A 15804-nucleotide genomic window follows, 5' to 3' on the forward strand; every position below is an offset into this window, starting at 1 on the left:
TCAATAATGGGGACTGGGTGGCTTGGGAACTAGAAAGCAGAGCTACTCACCTCAATGACACCTATTTGAAAATATTCTACTTTGGTAGTGACTTCAAGCTGTCACCAGCCGCTTACTGGCTTGTGTGCAAGGATCCAGTAGATTCAGTCTATTTCTAGGTGTAAACAACAAGGTGGGACTGTTTTTTATGGGCAGTATCGGCAGGGAAGGAAGGGCTGAACTAGCTAAGAGTAGACTACCCTGTACCTGCAATTTATTTCCTTGAGCTCAGGGTGAGGCACACTGGTGATGTAGTGTGGGGAAATCTGCACTGCTACTGCTATACACTTGCACTGCAGATTAAGCAGATGACATCAGTTGCTGGACTTGTCAGTTCAACACCTTCCATGAGCACAAAATTGATTTAAAAAAAAACATAGAAAGCAAGACTGACATTCCATCCTAAGTCATGTCATCATGTGGTGTAAATTGACTGACAAATGCATGTGCTGGAGTGTGGTTATTGCTCACGTAAGGGGCTATGCTTCCATTGAAAAACCTGCAGAACGTCCATTACTACTAATGGGAGCTCTACGGGTGCAGTGAAGGGAGAAGAATAGGGAATCCAAAAAATACTAGTGAAACTGAACCAAGGAGAGGAAAGCTGTACAGTACTTTTTCCTCTATATGGAAAGGAAACTGGTTCTTACAAGTTTTTAAATAAGAATAGGGGGAGGGGACCTTTAACCAGGTCAAATGTATATTCAAGTGGAGGTAGGAAACCACTTAAAGCTCTTATAGGATTCCCTTTGACAGCTCTGATTATTTTAAAGGCTTAATTCCATTACAGTATCTGGCAGCCTGCAATGGCATATTTTACTAACTATAGGTCATATGGTCATGATAGATGTTGACAGAAAACATTAAAGGTTAAGTAGATGCAAGATTATAAAACATTTCAAGCTGTACTATGCCAAACACATTAACTGGAAAACATGCAGCTACTTAAGAGAAAAAAACTATTAATGTTTTCCAGATTTAAGTTACACAGACTTCTAGAACAAACAGTATTTCCATGAGGGTTTGCAATGGTTCTTGATGTGTGCATATTTAGTGTAATATATAGGACATCCTTTTACTTAAGTAAATACATTCTTCATTACATTTAGATGTGTGGCAATACTCCACAAAGGATCGTATTTTTACAGTTCAATGTACCCATACTACACACACACACACACACTTAAAAACCTTATTTTAAGTACATTTAGATGAGATAGGAGGTTGTCAAGGAGATGAGTTCTCAAGTAGTGCCATAACCCTGTAGGCAAGGTGAAAAAATGGTACCCAAAACTGAAAGGAACATTTTTTTGCAGACTTTCAGAAACACGGCAATATGATTAGTACTACAGTGTTTACTATTTAAGTTCATGTCAACACGTTAATATGGTGTTTATTGGTCAAAGCTACCAAACAACAATGTATTAAAAGATTTGTATTGGTTTTGCATGGGCAAGTATTTTTTCTTCCAGAAATGATTAAGCTATTTAGCATGTGGCAAAAAGGATAACAACAGTATTATCAATGCACTAGTATGAAATGCTTTTACATTGCATATTCTTAATTGTAAAAGTATCTCACAAGTGATTTGAATAATATTCTGTACTTTTAATTGTAATATTCTGACCAGATCAATTAGTCTGAAGGTTGTGTACCAGAAGCAGTAGATTGTATGCCCACAGTTCGTAATGCATAGTGGGTACATATAAATGTACATCAATTCCTAATGTAATACTTCTCTATTTGTAAGCCTTTGTACATACAACGTAGCATCTAGTCTGCCCTAGGCATGCAGTACTAGCCTTTGAAATATTAGAGAGACTAGCTTTTAAATTCAGTGACACTTATGCACAGGTTAATATTATGTTAGAGATGACAATACACAGCTTCATATTGGGTTTCAAAGAGCTTACTAAACAAAAATGCTATTTTGATACTAATCTATTAATCTAATTTATATCTAATTTAGCACAAGTATGTATATGTGTACAAAATGAAAAGTGGTGGTGGTGGGCATGGTAATGCTAACAATATACTTCAAGAATTTTCCTCTACAGGCAAGTTACTGCATATGAAGGCATGGAGGATACAAGCCCCTCAAAGCTTACATCAAGGAGAAAAAGACTCTCCACAAACTTTGAAATGTGTTTTGTCAAGAAATTCAAAAGAATGCAGAAACTGTCAAAAGCCACCATGCTGGACAGAATTCTGTCATGCTGGCAGCAGTACTGGCGGCTACTGGATGAGTTTTCTAGTTTAAATGATGTGTCACCAATATTCTATCGCAGGGGTTGCTTTCAGAAATACACAAGCAAGTTGGATTTGGCACATGTCAGAACTGTATTGAACCTAGGAAAGAAAACAGAAATCAGAAATCTAATCAGACAGCATCATGTTGACCTGCTTTTATAGCCACCAGAACAAGCACATCCTCAAGCGAGTAGTCCTATTGTATTGTTTGCCTGAGAAACACACACAAAACAGACAAGAACCTTCATAAACCAGAAACATTTGAAAGAGCAACCAGTCTAAAGAAGGCAGCTCTTCAGAGAAAAGATGACATGCTGCGCAGAATATCTGTGGAAGACCTGATTGCTAAGAAACATGTGGACAAGGGGGGATCCAGTGGATATAGTGTACTTAGATTTCCAGAAAGCCTTTGACAAGGTCCCTCACCAAAGGCTCTTACATAAATTAAGCTGTCATGGGATAAAAGGGAAGGTCCTTTCATGGATTGAGAAGTGGGAACAAAGGGGTAGGAATTAATGGTAAATTCTCAGAATGGAGAGGGGTAACTAGTGGTGTTCCCCAAGGGTCAGTCCTAGGACCAATCCTATTCAATTTATTCATAAATGATCTGGAGAAAGGGATAAACAGTGAGGTGGCAAAGTTTGCAGATGATTCTAAACTATGCAAGATAGTTAAGACCAAAGCAGATTGTGAAGAACTTCAAAAAGATCTCACAAAACTAAGTGATTGGGCAACAAAATGGCAAATGAAATTTAATGTGGATAAATGTAAAATAGTGCACATTGGAAAAAATAACCCCAACTATGCATACAATATGATGGGGGCAAATTTAGCTACGATGATTCAGGAAAAAGATCTTGGAGTCATCGTGGATAGTTCTCTGAAGATGTCCATGCAGTGTGCAGAGGCGGTCAAAAAAGCAAACAGGATGTAAGGAATCATAAAAAGGGGGATAGAGAATAAGACTTATTGCCCTTATATAAATCCATGGTACGCCCACATCTCGAATACTGTGTACAGATGTGGTCTCCTCACCTCATAAAAGATATTCTAGCACTAGAAAAGGTTCAGAAAAGGGCAACTAAAATGATTAGGGGCTTGGAGAGGATCCCATATGAGGAAAGATTAAAGAGGCTAGGCCTCTTCATCTTGGAAAAGAGGAGACTAAGGAGGGATATGATGGAGGTATATAAAATCATGAGTGATGTAGAGAAAGTGGATAAGGAAAAGTTATTTACTTATTCCCATAATACGAGAACTAGGGGTCACCAAATGAAATTAATAGGCAGCAGGTTTAAAACAAATAAAAGGAAGTTCTTCTTCACGCAGCGCACAGTCAACTTTTGGAACTCCTTACCTGAGGAGGTTGTGAAGGCTAGGACTATAACAATGTTTAAAAGGGAACTGGATAAATTCATGGTGGCTAAGTCCATAAATGGCTATTAGCCAGGATAGGTAAAGAATGGTGTCCCTAGCCTCTGTTCATCAGAGGATGGAGATGGATGGCAGGAGAGAGATCATTTGATCATTGCCTGTTAGGTTCACTCCCTCTGAGGCACCTGGCATTGCCACTGTCGGTAGACAGATACTGGGCTAGATAGACCTTTGGTATGACGCAGTACGGCCGTTCTTATCACTCACCATGCCTTTCTTCCTACTTAAGTTAAATGAATCTAAGCAAAACCATCTAGTTACACTGCAACAATACAGTCACCTTATGCATTTTATCAGCTGATTGAAGACCTAGACAATGATCTTATATAGAAGAGGCTCTTCTCCTGTCCTAGCTGCTACCAAGGTATAAAACCTACTTCCCTCAGATGTAGAAACTGCAAACTATTCCAGTAGCAAGTTACAGGCTAGGTCAGGAAAACATTGTAGTTCTGCAATTTTGTTCCATTCACAACAACATTAGCCGATGCTATCCAAGCTGCTCGTAATCTGAAGCAAGAACTTAAGTCATCCAAATGTTTATGGATTTTTTCTGGGGAGTGAGCCTGATAAACAGCTTTCAAGTAAACAAGTGGTTTTGTACAATGTTGCTTCAATCCTTTGGTCTGCAATAGCCAAAAATGAAAGCCTCAGAATATTATCCAAAGCCAGGCGACTGTAGTTTACAGAGACCAGATACTTTTTTGCCAAAGTTTCTCCTTTGGTTGATATACAAAGAGGCACCTAATTCAGCCAGCGATGTGTATCACCCTTCAGAAGACATTCAAAGAAGGTCCCTTTCAGTTGTGGAGTATATAGTATGTAACAGTTGCAAAATTATCACACTATTGCACATAAGCTACACCATGAGTTTGAGTCTTGCAGTGTAATTGACATACAAGAAAGAAGTTGGCCCTTGTCAGATTGACCCTCAAAAGCCATATTCCGTGTGAATACGCAAAAGTTACGAGAGAAAGAAGTGACCTAAGAAGAAATAGTAAAGTCAAAGTCCAAGAGTATTACTGAAAAAAGCAGATCTTGGTGAAGAAGGAATGGGAGATTTGTGATAGGTGCACGTGATTCTGGTGATTAATGTAGCTTCTTCAGGCCCAGTCAAGAAACCTAGCAGGAAAACATTTGCTGCCATGGCCAAGAGGATCAAATTTAAGTCTGGCAAGGAAGGGACAATCACAACAGCCAACTGTCCAGAAAATTGTTTTTTTGCAGAGCCCTGTCCTTAACAAGATGCAAAGATGATGTTTCAATGGCAACTGTTCTTATTCATCCCATAGAACCTGTGTGATGATGGAACAGTGAGAAAAACAGACAAAGCTGAATTAAGGCATTAAGCTGGAAGTGTCCTTGAGCTAAGTATATGTAAAAAGAAACCACAGTGTACATCAGAGATGCCATGGCTGACATACAAATGATGGCTGGAGACAAATTCCACACATCTGATGAACTAGCTGCTGAGTACTTGAGGCAAGGTCCTAAAAGGATTTGATAAAGCTAATTCTAGAATTGACTCTTTGACAGATATGACAACAGTAACTCTGTGAAAACTGCAGAAAGAAGAGCTGGACAGGATCTAAGATTGGATTCAAGAAATACCAGGTGGTAAGTGGACACCCTGGAAAAAATTTCTATGTGTGGCATCCAACAAGCAGTCACTTGTAAAATTCCTCTGTGAATATATGGTTCAAAATGCACCTGAGTGTGTAGGAGTACAGCTAACAGAAACACTCCTCCTTGCTGGAGGTTTTTCCAATAGTGAAGTAGCAAAGTCCATCACCAGCAGAGGTGTTGAAGAAACCGAAGTCCTTTACAGTACTCCAGAGGAAGCAGACATAGGATATTTCTGCCTGCTATATGTGCCAATATGACTTTTGGGTCCCTTGGTGTCAGAGGAACCATATTAATTAGGTCACTAAATACAGATGTTTTGGTTCTTGCTGTTCACTACTTTCCAAAAATGGAACACAAAGATAACATGTGGTTTGAAACAGGCACCATTACCAGCACCAGTGACAAGCATTGCTTCCTACCTATGTGTGCAATTTGTGATCCACTCACTCCTGACTTCTACAACATACTTTCTGTCATACACACATTAACAGGACGTGACTATGTTATCCCTGTTTGGTACTGGGAAAAAAATCTGTGTTTAATGTTATCAGAACAAAGGGAGCTTACCACTTCAGCAATCTTGCCAAATTAGGAGAGTGTGACAGACAAGCTACAATTTCTCCAGCAAGGAAGTTGGTAGCAGTTCTATCTGACCAGAGGGAGAAAGAAAAGGAGACCCACAGAGACCTGAATTGCTTCTGCCTCAGTCTAGCTATCAAAAAGAACAAGTCACTAGCCAAACTCCCAGCATGTGAGGATAGTTTTGAAGAATATGTCAAAGGAGGATCTTGGCAATCAAAAAGTTAGATGTCTTCACGCATAGGTAAACCAGATATTGGATTACCATTGCAACATACATGGAAAAATGTGGATGATGAACTGCTTCCCGTATTCTTCAAGGGTCCAATGGCATCTGAGCTTCTACAAGACCCCATTCATGCCTGTATCAGTAGGAATCACTGCAGAATCAACTGTGTTTGTAGTTAGTACAATCTCCTCTGCACCAAACTGCGTACATACTGAAGACAGTGGTAACCCCCACACACTCAACAGAGATCACAACGATGAATAAGATGATAATATTGACTAAAAATGTCACCAGTACTATTACATTTCACGGATACCTGGATAAATTTATTATTAGACTTTGATTTACCCTTTAGATTGTTGTAAGGGGTTCATTGAGGTCACAAAGGAATCCAATTTTATGTCTTGAAATAATACATAGAGATTTTAAACTAACAGAAGCAAATGTAAATATTTCAAAGTGGTCATTTTAACATGTTGTTAGTGTCATTGTTTATCCCCATTTCTATGGTAAAGGCACCACTTGACAGCTCCATATCATCCCTCATCTTGAAGTAGACATAATAAGCTTTCAAATGCATGTAGACAGGGTACATTAAGTTCATCAAATCGGTGATGTCTGCCGCTTGACTAATTGAAGTCTGAACACCATTTTAAACTCATCGTGTACAAGTACAAGCTTATATTCACTTTGCACAAACCACTATCAGACACTTATTCAGTTGAATACACCAGTTTGCTTCAATCTATTCTTGAAGATGGGCTTGTATGAGTAAATTAGTAAATTGATTAGAATAGAAATGCTGAGCTCCCACAGCAGGGAGTTGTAGGTTCTCAGAACTCTGAAAGGCCAGAAATAATACACAACCAGCACATAGCCAGTGAAGATACTTAGTTGCAATTTTCAGAAAACATGTATTGTCTCTATTGCTACAATAAAATCATATCATTTTACCTTGGAAAGGTGAAGCTTAGAACAACACAGTGATGAAAGAAACCATGTTCATTTTTCCACACTACATGCACTACAGAACTATAAGTGTGAGTTGCACAGCAAAAGAACAGTTTAACAGATTATAGAGCACGGAATGTCAAATTGGGGGTCGGGACCACTTAGGGAGTCATGAGGTTATTACATGGAGGTGGGGTGGGGCTTGCGAGCTGTCAGCCTCAACCCCAAATCCTGCTTTGCCTCAAGCATGTATAATGGTGTTAAATATACAAAAAAGTGTTGTTTTTTTTATATTATGGGGGGGGGTCCACACTCAGAGGCTTGCTATGTGAAAGGGGGTCACCAGTACAAAAGTTTGAGAACCACTGTTATAGAGCACACCTCACACCTTTTGTACTTGCATAATAATAAATAATATAATAACAACACTTCACACTACTAACACAACATTGACATCATCATTTTGGTTATTGTCTCTTGCAGGTCCTCAGATATAATGGAAATGGGCACCATCATAAGATGATGAGATAGATAGAAAGAATAAATGAAGCTGAGCCCTTCTAGTACCCTGCTCTAACCAACTATCTATTAAAACTAACATTTCAACATCCCAAATGGGTTCAAGAAAAAGAAAGCTCCTCAGATAGTCTCTGTCTCGTTTCAGAAATGCTGTAATGTACATGTAAGAGGCAGTATTTTCATCCATCTTTACTTATGATCATATTAACAATTACTTCAGTTTTTGAAAAAAGTCCTCTTCTGATTGACACCTGTCCAGATAATAATTTGCCTCCATGATAAACAATTACATTAAAAGCTGTTCAAATGTGGGGAGTGTGGGTGAGAGGGGGAGGTACCACCCATACCTAATGTGCAAATAGGTTGTTAATTTGTCAATCAGCCAAAATAAACAGAATGGGCATGCAACAGATTTAGTTAAATGCCTGAGGAATAGATGTCAAATAAATCACTTAGTTAGCCCTATCTACCATGCTAAATTATAGTCATTTAACAAGGAGGAGGATTTCTTTTGTTAAAACTTTTTTCTTACTCAGAATCCACCAAATGTAGTTTGTATCATTTTGAAGTCCATATTAAACAGCAGGAGCAGTTGGTGTACAGAATGGCTCTTTTATGCTATCTTACAAACACTTAAAAAAAAATCTATAGAGAGTAGTGTCTTTATGGGCTTTTTCAATAGTTAGCTCGTATTCTCCACCTAGCTCCTTGGCCCTGATTGGCAACTTAAAAGTTGTGGCTTCTCACTGTGGTTCTTGGGAGCAAAATACATGGTCCAAAATTACAGCAAAGGTGTGCATTAAACTTTATGAATGCTCCAGATGTGACACAGTCGTGAGAGCCACAGTAAGTTCTCTACGTGGGAAGTGAAAGAAAAAGCCTAACACAGAGAAATGAAGGCAGTATTTTGGTCTGATTGTGAACTTTGAGGAGCTCGCAGGGGAGGGACAGGGACGGACAGCAGGATACAAGCCTTCAGGGCACTGTGGTACATTGCCGACCTGGTCTTTTTTAGACCCTCACAATTCTATAGCTAAAAAAACCGCTGCAGAAATCAGCCCCTGGTCACAGCATCTCCCTGCTGCGCTAGTATCTTCTCTGCCCTCACTCTCCTTGTTGTTACTCTCCACCTAAAGGGAATGTTTCCCTCCAAGCCCACAAACTCATGTTCTGCCTTCTTTCTCCCTGCTAGCCTCTATATAGTATGCATCTTTGCAGCACCTGTGATAGGTTCTTACTGTCTGAGGCAGGATCAATAGCAGGTCAGCACATGGAGATCAACATATATGCATTTCATGTGGTTCTTGTGTCCGGAGACTCTTTGGCTCCAAGAGGCAGTATATGGAATTGATGGGCTAAATTAAGAATGCAATGGCAGTTTTAACTCTAAATATCTTGGCTTTAGTGGATTTAAAGTTGGCTTCAGTATAATTTTCCAGTTTTCTCACATTTCATTTCAGCTGATAGAGCTCTATGAATAAAACACTCAGTAGTAAAGACTCTTGTGTACCACTAACTAGGCAATGTTCCATGGTTATCTTGCTGATTCTGAGCCATTGCCTCCTGCCCAAATTATGGTCACAATATACCAACACTGTATGATCACTAACGGCCATAGAACCTCACTCACCCACTCCTGTTTAACAAGGCTAAATGAAGTCTGGTGGGGCAGTGGTGGAACAACCAGCCTCTAATAATATCAGTTTGTTCTTTGAAAAAAAGAATGACAGTAAATAAAATATTACTAGTGTGATTTTTACACTGAGCACTGTCCTAACTCTGCTGCCATTGAATTCAATCGGAGCCAAGTGAGGCCAAAGCTGAGTGCTGTTGAAAATCCCACCTGAGAATTTTAAAATGTCAAGTATTTGAAAAAGGAAAGGCCCTACTGATGTTAACACAATCTGAAAATAAATTACATGCAGCTCATATTTGCCAAGGCTTGTATGTTTTTGTTCACTTCCTCAATGGTGCCAAGGTAAAATATAACACTCATAGATGGATGAGCTTCAAGGAAGAGGTCAAAAGATATTAGGAGTCATAGCTAGAAGCCTTTAAACCTGGTTTGAGGAATTAGGCTTCAAGAAAAAAATAATGGGTATCAAGGTTTGGTTTCTCATGACATTTTTGGGAGTTAAACTTGGACTACAACAGACAAAAATTAGGGACATGAATGGGTGGCTGAACGTTTTTTGTATTAATACACATAATTTATGCTTTGGCAACAGGTGGAATGCGCTAACTCTCTACAGAAGGAATCTTAGGGTATGCCTTCACTACCACCTGGAGCAGCAGGCAGAGATCAATTCCCGAGCACTCTCTCATCGACTCCTGTACTCCAGCTCGGCGAGAAGCACAGGCAGAGTTGACAGGGGAGTGATAGCAGTCAACTCACTGTAGTGAAGACATCACGGTAAGTAGATCTAAGTACGTTGACTTCAGCTATGTTATTCACATAGCTGAAGTTGCGTAACTTAGATGAAAACACACACACACACAGGCAGTAGAACAGGCCTTAGTGAAGTGGGCATCAGGATAAAAAGTGCTGTGGAGGAATTGTAAAATATCGGGAATGACCTATGTTAGTGAAATGCAGAATGATTACAGGTATGCTGGTCGGAAACATTCAAAACTGATGAAGTAACTAGTTTCAACGTCATTCATTTTCATCCCTCTGTTTTCAGGGTTACTTTGTTTTGATACTGAAGGAGAAATCCTTAAAGGAACTTCTAATTAAGAGTGAAAAGATGGTATAAGTGCTCATTCATTCAGTGAGTCCCGAATGAATGATCCTAGGTGTGTGCCAGATGGGCTGGCTTTCACACTGATGATGAATGATAGACACTCTTCACCACGATTTAACAGCAATTACTGCATGACTTAATTGTGCACTTGTGTACCTCTTATCATTTTCGAACAGTTACATTTCATAATGGCTCAACCATCTCTTAATGTTATGTGGATTTCCTGGCTGAAGGGTTTGTTCAGCCAAACACATTTGATTCTTGGCCAACAGTTTGCAAGATTTTATTTATCCTGATAAGCCTTGATTGCCCTTCCCCAAGCCCTATTTGGGCTCTGTCCCAGAGTGACCCACAGATGCCATTTTGATTGGGGTATGTCTGTGGGATGACAAGGGCAGATGGGGGCAGTTGATTCTCATTAAATCTTTAAACCACAATTTGAGGATTTCAGTAGCTCAGACATAGGTTACGGGTTTGATACAGGAGTGGATGGGTAAGATTCTGTGGCCTGCGTTGTGCAGGAGGTCAGACTAGACGATCATAATGGTCCCTTCTGACCTTAAAATCAATGATTCTGTGATCTCCAGTACCCGTCACACAAAAGGCAACTTGGCATGACCACATTCACTTGCATTATCTATATATCTCTGGGAAGTCAGGATGCTTATTCCAAGGAGAACCTCCTGGCATTATCTACAGGTGTTTGTCTCTCTCCCACACACTTTTGCACACACTAATCATGAGGAGTTTCTTGATCGCAATACTGTTTTAACTGAATAGAAGGGCCTTAATTAGAGTAGCAGAGGGGGAAGATCTACTCATCTGTGCCCTGTCTCCTATTCTGATTTCTATCTAGGATGCTTATTAGGTAGGGAATAACGCTGCCATAGTTCTAGAAAAGCTAAGCAATGGATTAGTGTTGTGTAGCAGTATTTCTTAGGCATTGATGAGAAAAGATGTGCTCACTTTACTCATTTCATCTCCTCTCCTTGTCTGTGTAAACTGTCTTTGTGTGTCACTTTTCAAACCCTGCTACAAACTGGAATGGGAAACTTTGCCATCTTTTCTGATTTTTTTTTCCTGTACTTTTCTATCCCACTATTGAAGCGCTACAGAACAAGGGATTCACTGGACCTGAAGATGGTCTGGAGAGAAGGACTAGGGGAGGGGAGAGCGGCCATAGCATGCTCTGGCAGGCTGGGCGGCGCGGCCACAGCCTGCTCTGGAGGTGCGGCCACTTTGGAGGCTGGAGGGAGAGCAGCATGGCCAGAAGTGGAGAGACTTTGGCCCCACCTCTTCCCTTCTGGCTCTGCTGGCTGTGGCTGCCTTGCTGGGGGTAGGGGCTGTGTCCCACATCTCCCTCTGTATCCCCATTCATAAGCCAACCCCCTTCTCTGGTACTTCTCTTTTTTATTAAAAAAATTTGGCTATGAACGAATATATATGGTAATTTTAAATGTTTATAAGCAATTTTTCACCTCATTTTTAGCCCAAAAGCTTTGCTCCAGATGCCTTTTTGATATACAAAATAAACCAAAGGAGAAATAAAAAAATTGCAGAGCAGTGTGGCATGAGGTAGGAGGAGAATGTATGTTTTTGTTACTTTAAAATGCAGCATCTACTTCTATGTATTATAAAACTAAGACAAAGTCAAACGACAAGTGATTTCTGTGATGGAACCCATTCACATCTATAAAATCCACAGCAACAGATGCTTAAACAAATCTTTTTAATAAAACTCTAATAACGCTCTAGGCAAAAAGAAGAATGGGTAACTATGAATAATTTCATTGAACTTTATTTTTAGTTTAAGTACTATCACTTTTCAAATGGCATATTGCTCACACAGATAAAGTCTGTGATCTTGGCCCAATGAACTGTCTAACCTAACCTAATCAAGATATCACTTCTTAAAATAAACCTGGCTACCTCGTTATCAGGCTAGTTCACTGCTTCATCCTGCACACACAAGAGAATACATTTCTACTTACTTGTCTTCAAAAACTAAATCCATAGGTTTTCATAGCAATCTCCCTTTCTACAGTTGTGTCATCCTGGCATAGTGCAACATGTAAGTGGTTGACAAGAATCACTATAATTGCTCATTTCAAGCCACTCTGGACTGAAGGCCTGATTCAAAGCCCATTGAAGCCAATGGATTTTGGATCAGGCCCTAAATGAAAACAGTTCAACTGCATGTCTGACTCTAGATGATTGAAATCAATAGGTGCTTTGCTGCTAACTTCACTGGACACAGGATCAGGCTCTAAAACTACTCAAGACAAAACAGATTCCACCGAATCAGGAGAGTTGTTACATACTGTACTACTCTCCCTTCAGTAAGTAGCTGGAAGCATGCTATTCTTTACACCCATGTTGCTGATGTTTATTAGATACACAATTTTGAGTTCCGAATTTATACACTGCTTCATTCCAACCACACCTCTGCATGCCTAATTTCTATTCCAGATTTAACTGAGCCTGGTTTATTTCACTCTAAAACTATCACTTGCTCTGCTCCATGTAATTAAGAACACCAAGGGATTATTTAGCAGGACTTCAAATGCTTCAGTGTTACTAGTTTTAATTTTCGAACTTTTGAAATACTCTTTCAAACGTATCAATGGTGTCCTGTATCTTTTTTAAAATATCACAATTAGTACTGAAGACTGCATTCCACTTGGGACGAAAAAATACCTGTCAACTTTAGTACCTGAGATTGCTATTGAGACCATCATGTCTGTGCCAGTTTCCTTGAAACTACTTGCCAGGATGCATGTTAGTTGTAAGTTACGTACAGCAAGGTCTTTAGGAAAGCAGCGTAAATGAAATGGTGACAACACTTACAGTATTTGTTGTTTCCAGAATCTCTTTTGGAACATACAACATTCTGACAGTAAAGACAGTTTAAGGAAATGCCATCAATGCTTGATGCACATTCTGTTTTTATGGTTGCAGGTAAAAAGAAGCAAAAAAAGATCTTGTGAAATGTCTGCTTACAAGTCAACATTTCACCCTCTAAAATAACAATGTCCTAAGGATCAGTTAATCAAATTAGTAAGATCTGAGTATCCCCCAGCTTCCCGAATTCTCTTCAGGGGCAAGCACAAGGAACGGTAACTGTATGCAAATATGTTCCAGTTTCCTACTCAGTCTGCCTTTCATCTCCTTATTCTGCCTTTTCCAGCTGACAACATGCAGCACTGCTTTACCCACAATGCTCTCTCTCTCTCTCTCTCTCTCTCTCTCTCTCTCTGTCACACATACACCACACATACAGTCTCAGACAGATTGGAGCAAACACACACGCGCGCACGCTCACACACATCCATACACACTCCCTCCCCCCAAAAGAAACCAACTTACCCACAAGTTATATTTCATTCAAAAACTAGTCCTCCTCTGCTCCCCCTCCTCTGTTTTTCCTGCCTCTCTTCCGTTGCAGAAAAAGGCCACATATGTCTGAAAACACTTCTAGGCAGAAACCATCTAGTGCAGAACAAAGACAGCCAGGGTTGCCTTAATCTCAGCATAAGGCAGCCAGTAGCTATTTTCAAGCTTGTTCTCTCTCTCTCCCCCCTCTGAGGGCACCCTGCACTGCTCTCTCTCTCTCTCTCTCTCTCTCTTCTCTTTGCCTGTCCAGCCACTGCACAACACACATCAATTATTCATTGCTTGTCTCCCGGTTTCCAGGCAAAACCAATCACAGATGGAGTCTTGCTAATGGGCTCATGCCGTACTTGCCAACAGGCTATTTGTGCTCAAGCTACAACCCTCCAGAGACAATAAAGAGAATCAGGTTAAGCTTTAAAACTTCACACGTACACAAACAGACCTGAAACAGCGGTGTGCATGTCAGCATCCATATGACATTGCTTAGGAGCATGTCTTCAGAGCACAGGATGCAAGAAGGCTGCTTTAAATCTTCTAAAAGGGTTTTAAGAAAAATCAAACACTCAGAAAATCTCACCTCAGCTGCATGTTACTGATATGGCTGGTTTTCTTTTGTCTCTACTGATCCATCTCTCCCATTACACACATCTCTCTCATCCATATACACATCCACTTCTCTCTCTCTCACACACCCCCCCCCCACACACAAGTAATCACAGCCACTTTGCACAGAAGAGAGAGAGAAAGGAGGAGGGGAGGGGGAAAAAACCCAGGCAGCTCACATTTCAAACTTGCAAGGAGGGGTGGTGCTTAGAGCACTAGGACAAAGCCTCTTTATCTGGCATCCAGCCAAAATACTAAAATAAAATCCCTTGATCAATTAATTTGAAGCAACTCTTGTTTGAGTGTGTATAACAAATCATTAAGGGCGCGGAGGCTGAAAAGTCTTCAGAATTGGAAAAATTAATACACTTGTTTCCCCCCTCCCCTGCTCGGAATGCTGTTGACTAAATCCATCAAACTAGTCATGCTAATTAGCGCCAAGAGAAGCCTCTGCATTTAGGCAGTGCTGGTGGTTTCCTATGAGAAGAGGAATCAGTCCAATGGAGGCAGAGTGGGAGGAAGTGAATGGACAAGTTTTCTAGTCGGATGAATGTTAAATATGCATCAGGAGCATGACTGATCTTAGTTACTTGTTGAAACACAGGAAGGTTGGTTAGTGCCATTTGATTGGCACCTATATCTGAATTTGTTTTTTGGAGAGTGTGGGGTGGGTTGTGAGGAAGGAAGGATTGTGTTACTTTAGCCTTCATTTTTATTTAGCCTTGATAATCCAAGATACTGCAATAATATGAGCATTTATGTATCATTAAATATACAAAGCACCATCCGAGTATTTAGCCCTGCTAAATGGATAGGAAATATTATCCCTAATTTACAGATGGGGAAACTGAGGCACAGATAAATTAAGACTGTGCTTTCAAAGGAGCCTAAGGGAATTCAATGGAACTTAGGCACCTAATTCCCATGGCCTTCTCTGAAAATCTCACTCAAATGATTTCTTCAAGACCACAGAGAATGACAGGATTAGAACTCAGTTCGAGCTCCCTCAACTACCTTACCTGTGGCTCATTCTTCTTAATAACGCCAATAATTTTCCATGTAACATAACTAAAACTGTTTAAGTTTAAAATTAGACTTGTGTGCATTTTAAATATGTTCAATACTTCAAAAGTACTCTTTACAGAGAAAGATATTTCAACAAGCTCTTCTGTGTAAAGGCTTTCTGTAAGGAGCTGACAATATAAAAGACAAGAAAAAAATGTACAGGAAGTGTGTGTGACCTTTTTTCCTGCTCTGAGGGAAAACTGGCAGTTTAAGTTGTGGCTGACCAAGAATCAGCCTTTTCCTGACATAGCATCCTGTGGTAAATAGCCGCTTCCTTCCCAGGCACAACCTTCACAAATGTTCCTCCATTTCTTAAAGGGGCACTGGGACATTTTATCACAGAGCTCACTGGGTTAATATGCTGCTGCTTCCATT

The 15804-nt window shown here is 40.0% G+C and overlaps 1 protein-coding gene across 18 annotated transcripts in view; it reads right to left on the reverse strand.

The window, feature by feature from the left end:
• ZMIZ1 (zinc finger MIZ-type containing 1) overlaps positions 1-15804 on the reverse strand; it is a 508413-nt gene that overhangs the window by 109262 nt on the left and 383347 nt on the right. Inside the window, exon 1 of one of the 18 annotated variants that reach the window (XM_030569262.1) lies at positions 14339-14407. The exons of 15 other annotated variants lie outside the window; for them this stretch is intronic. Coding sequence is in view for 1 of the 3 variants with exons in the window: in XM_030569260.1 (XP_030425120.1) it covers positions 14204-14234 (31 nt within the window). In the remaining 2 variants the exon portion in view is untranslated. Of the gene's footprint in view, positions 1-13734; positions 13939-14203; positions 14250-14338; positions 14408-15804 lie in introns of those variants that run through there. 2 more of the 18 variants (XM_030569260.1, XM_030569264.1) reach the window with 2 other exon arrangements.

Source organism: Gopherus evgoodei, chromosome 7, assembly GCF_007399415.2.
Source record: "Gopherus evgoodei ecotype Sinaloan lineage chromosome 7, rGopEvg1_v1.p, whole genome shotgun sequence".
NCBI lineage: Eukaryota > Metazoa > Chordata > Testudines > Testudinidae > Gopherus > Gopherus evgoodei.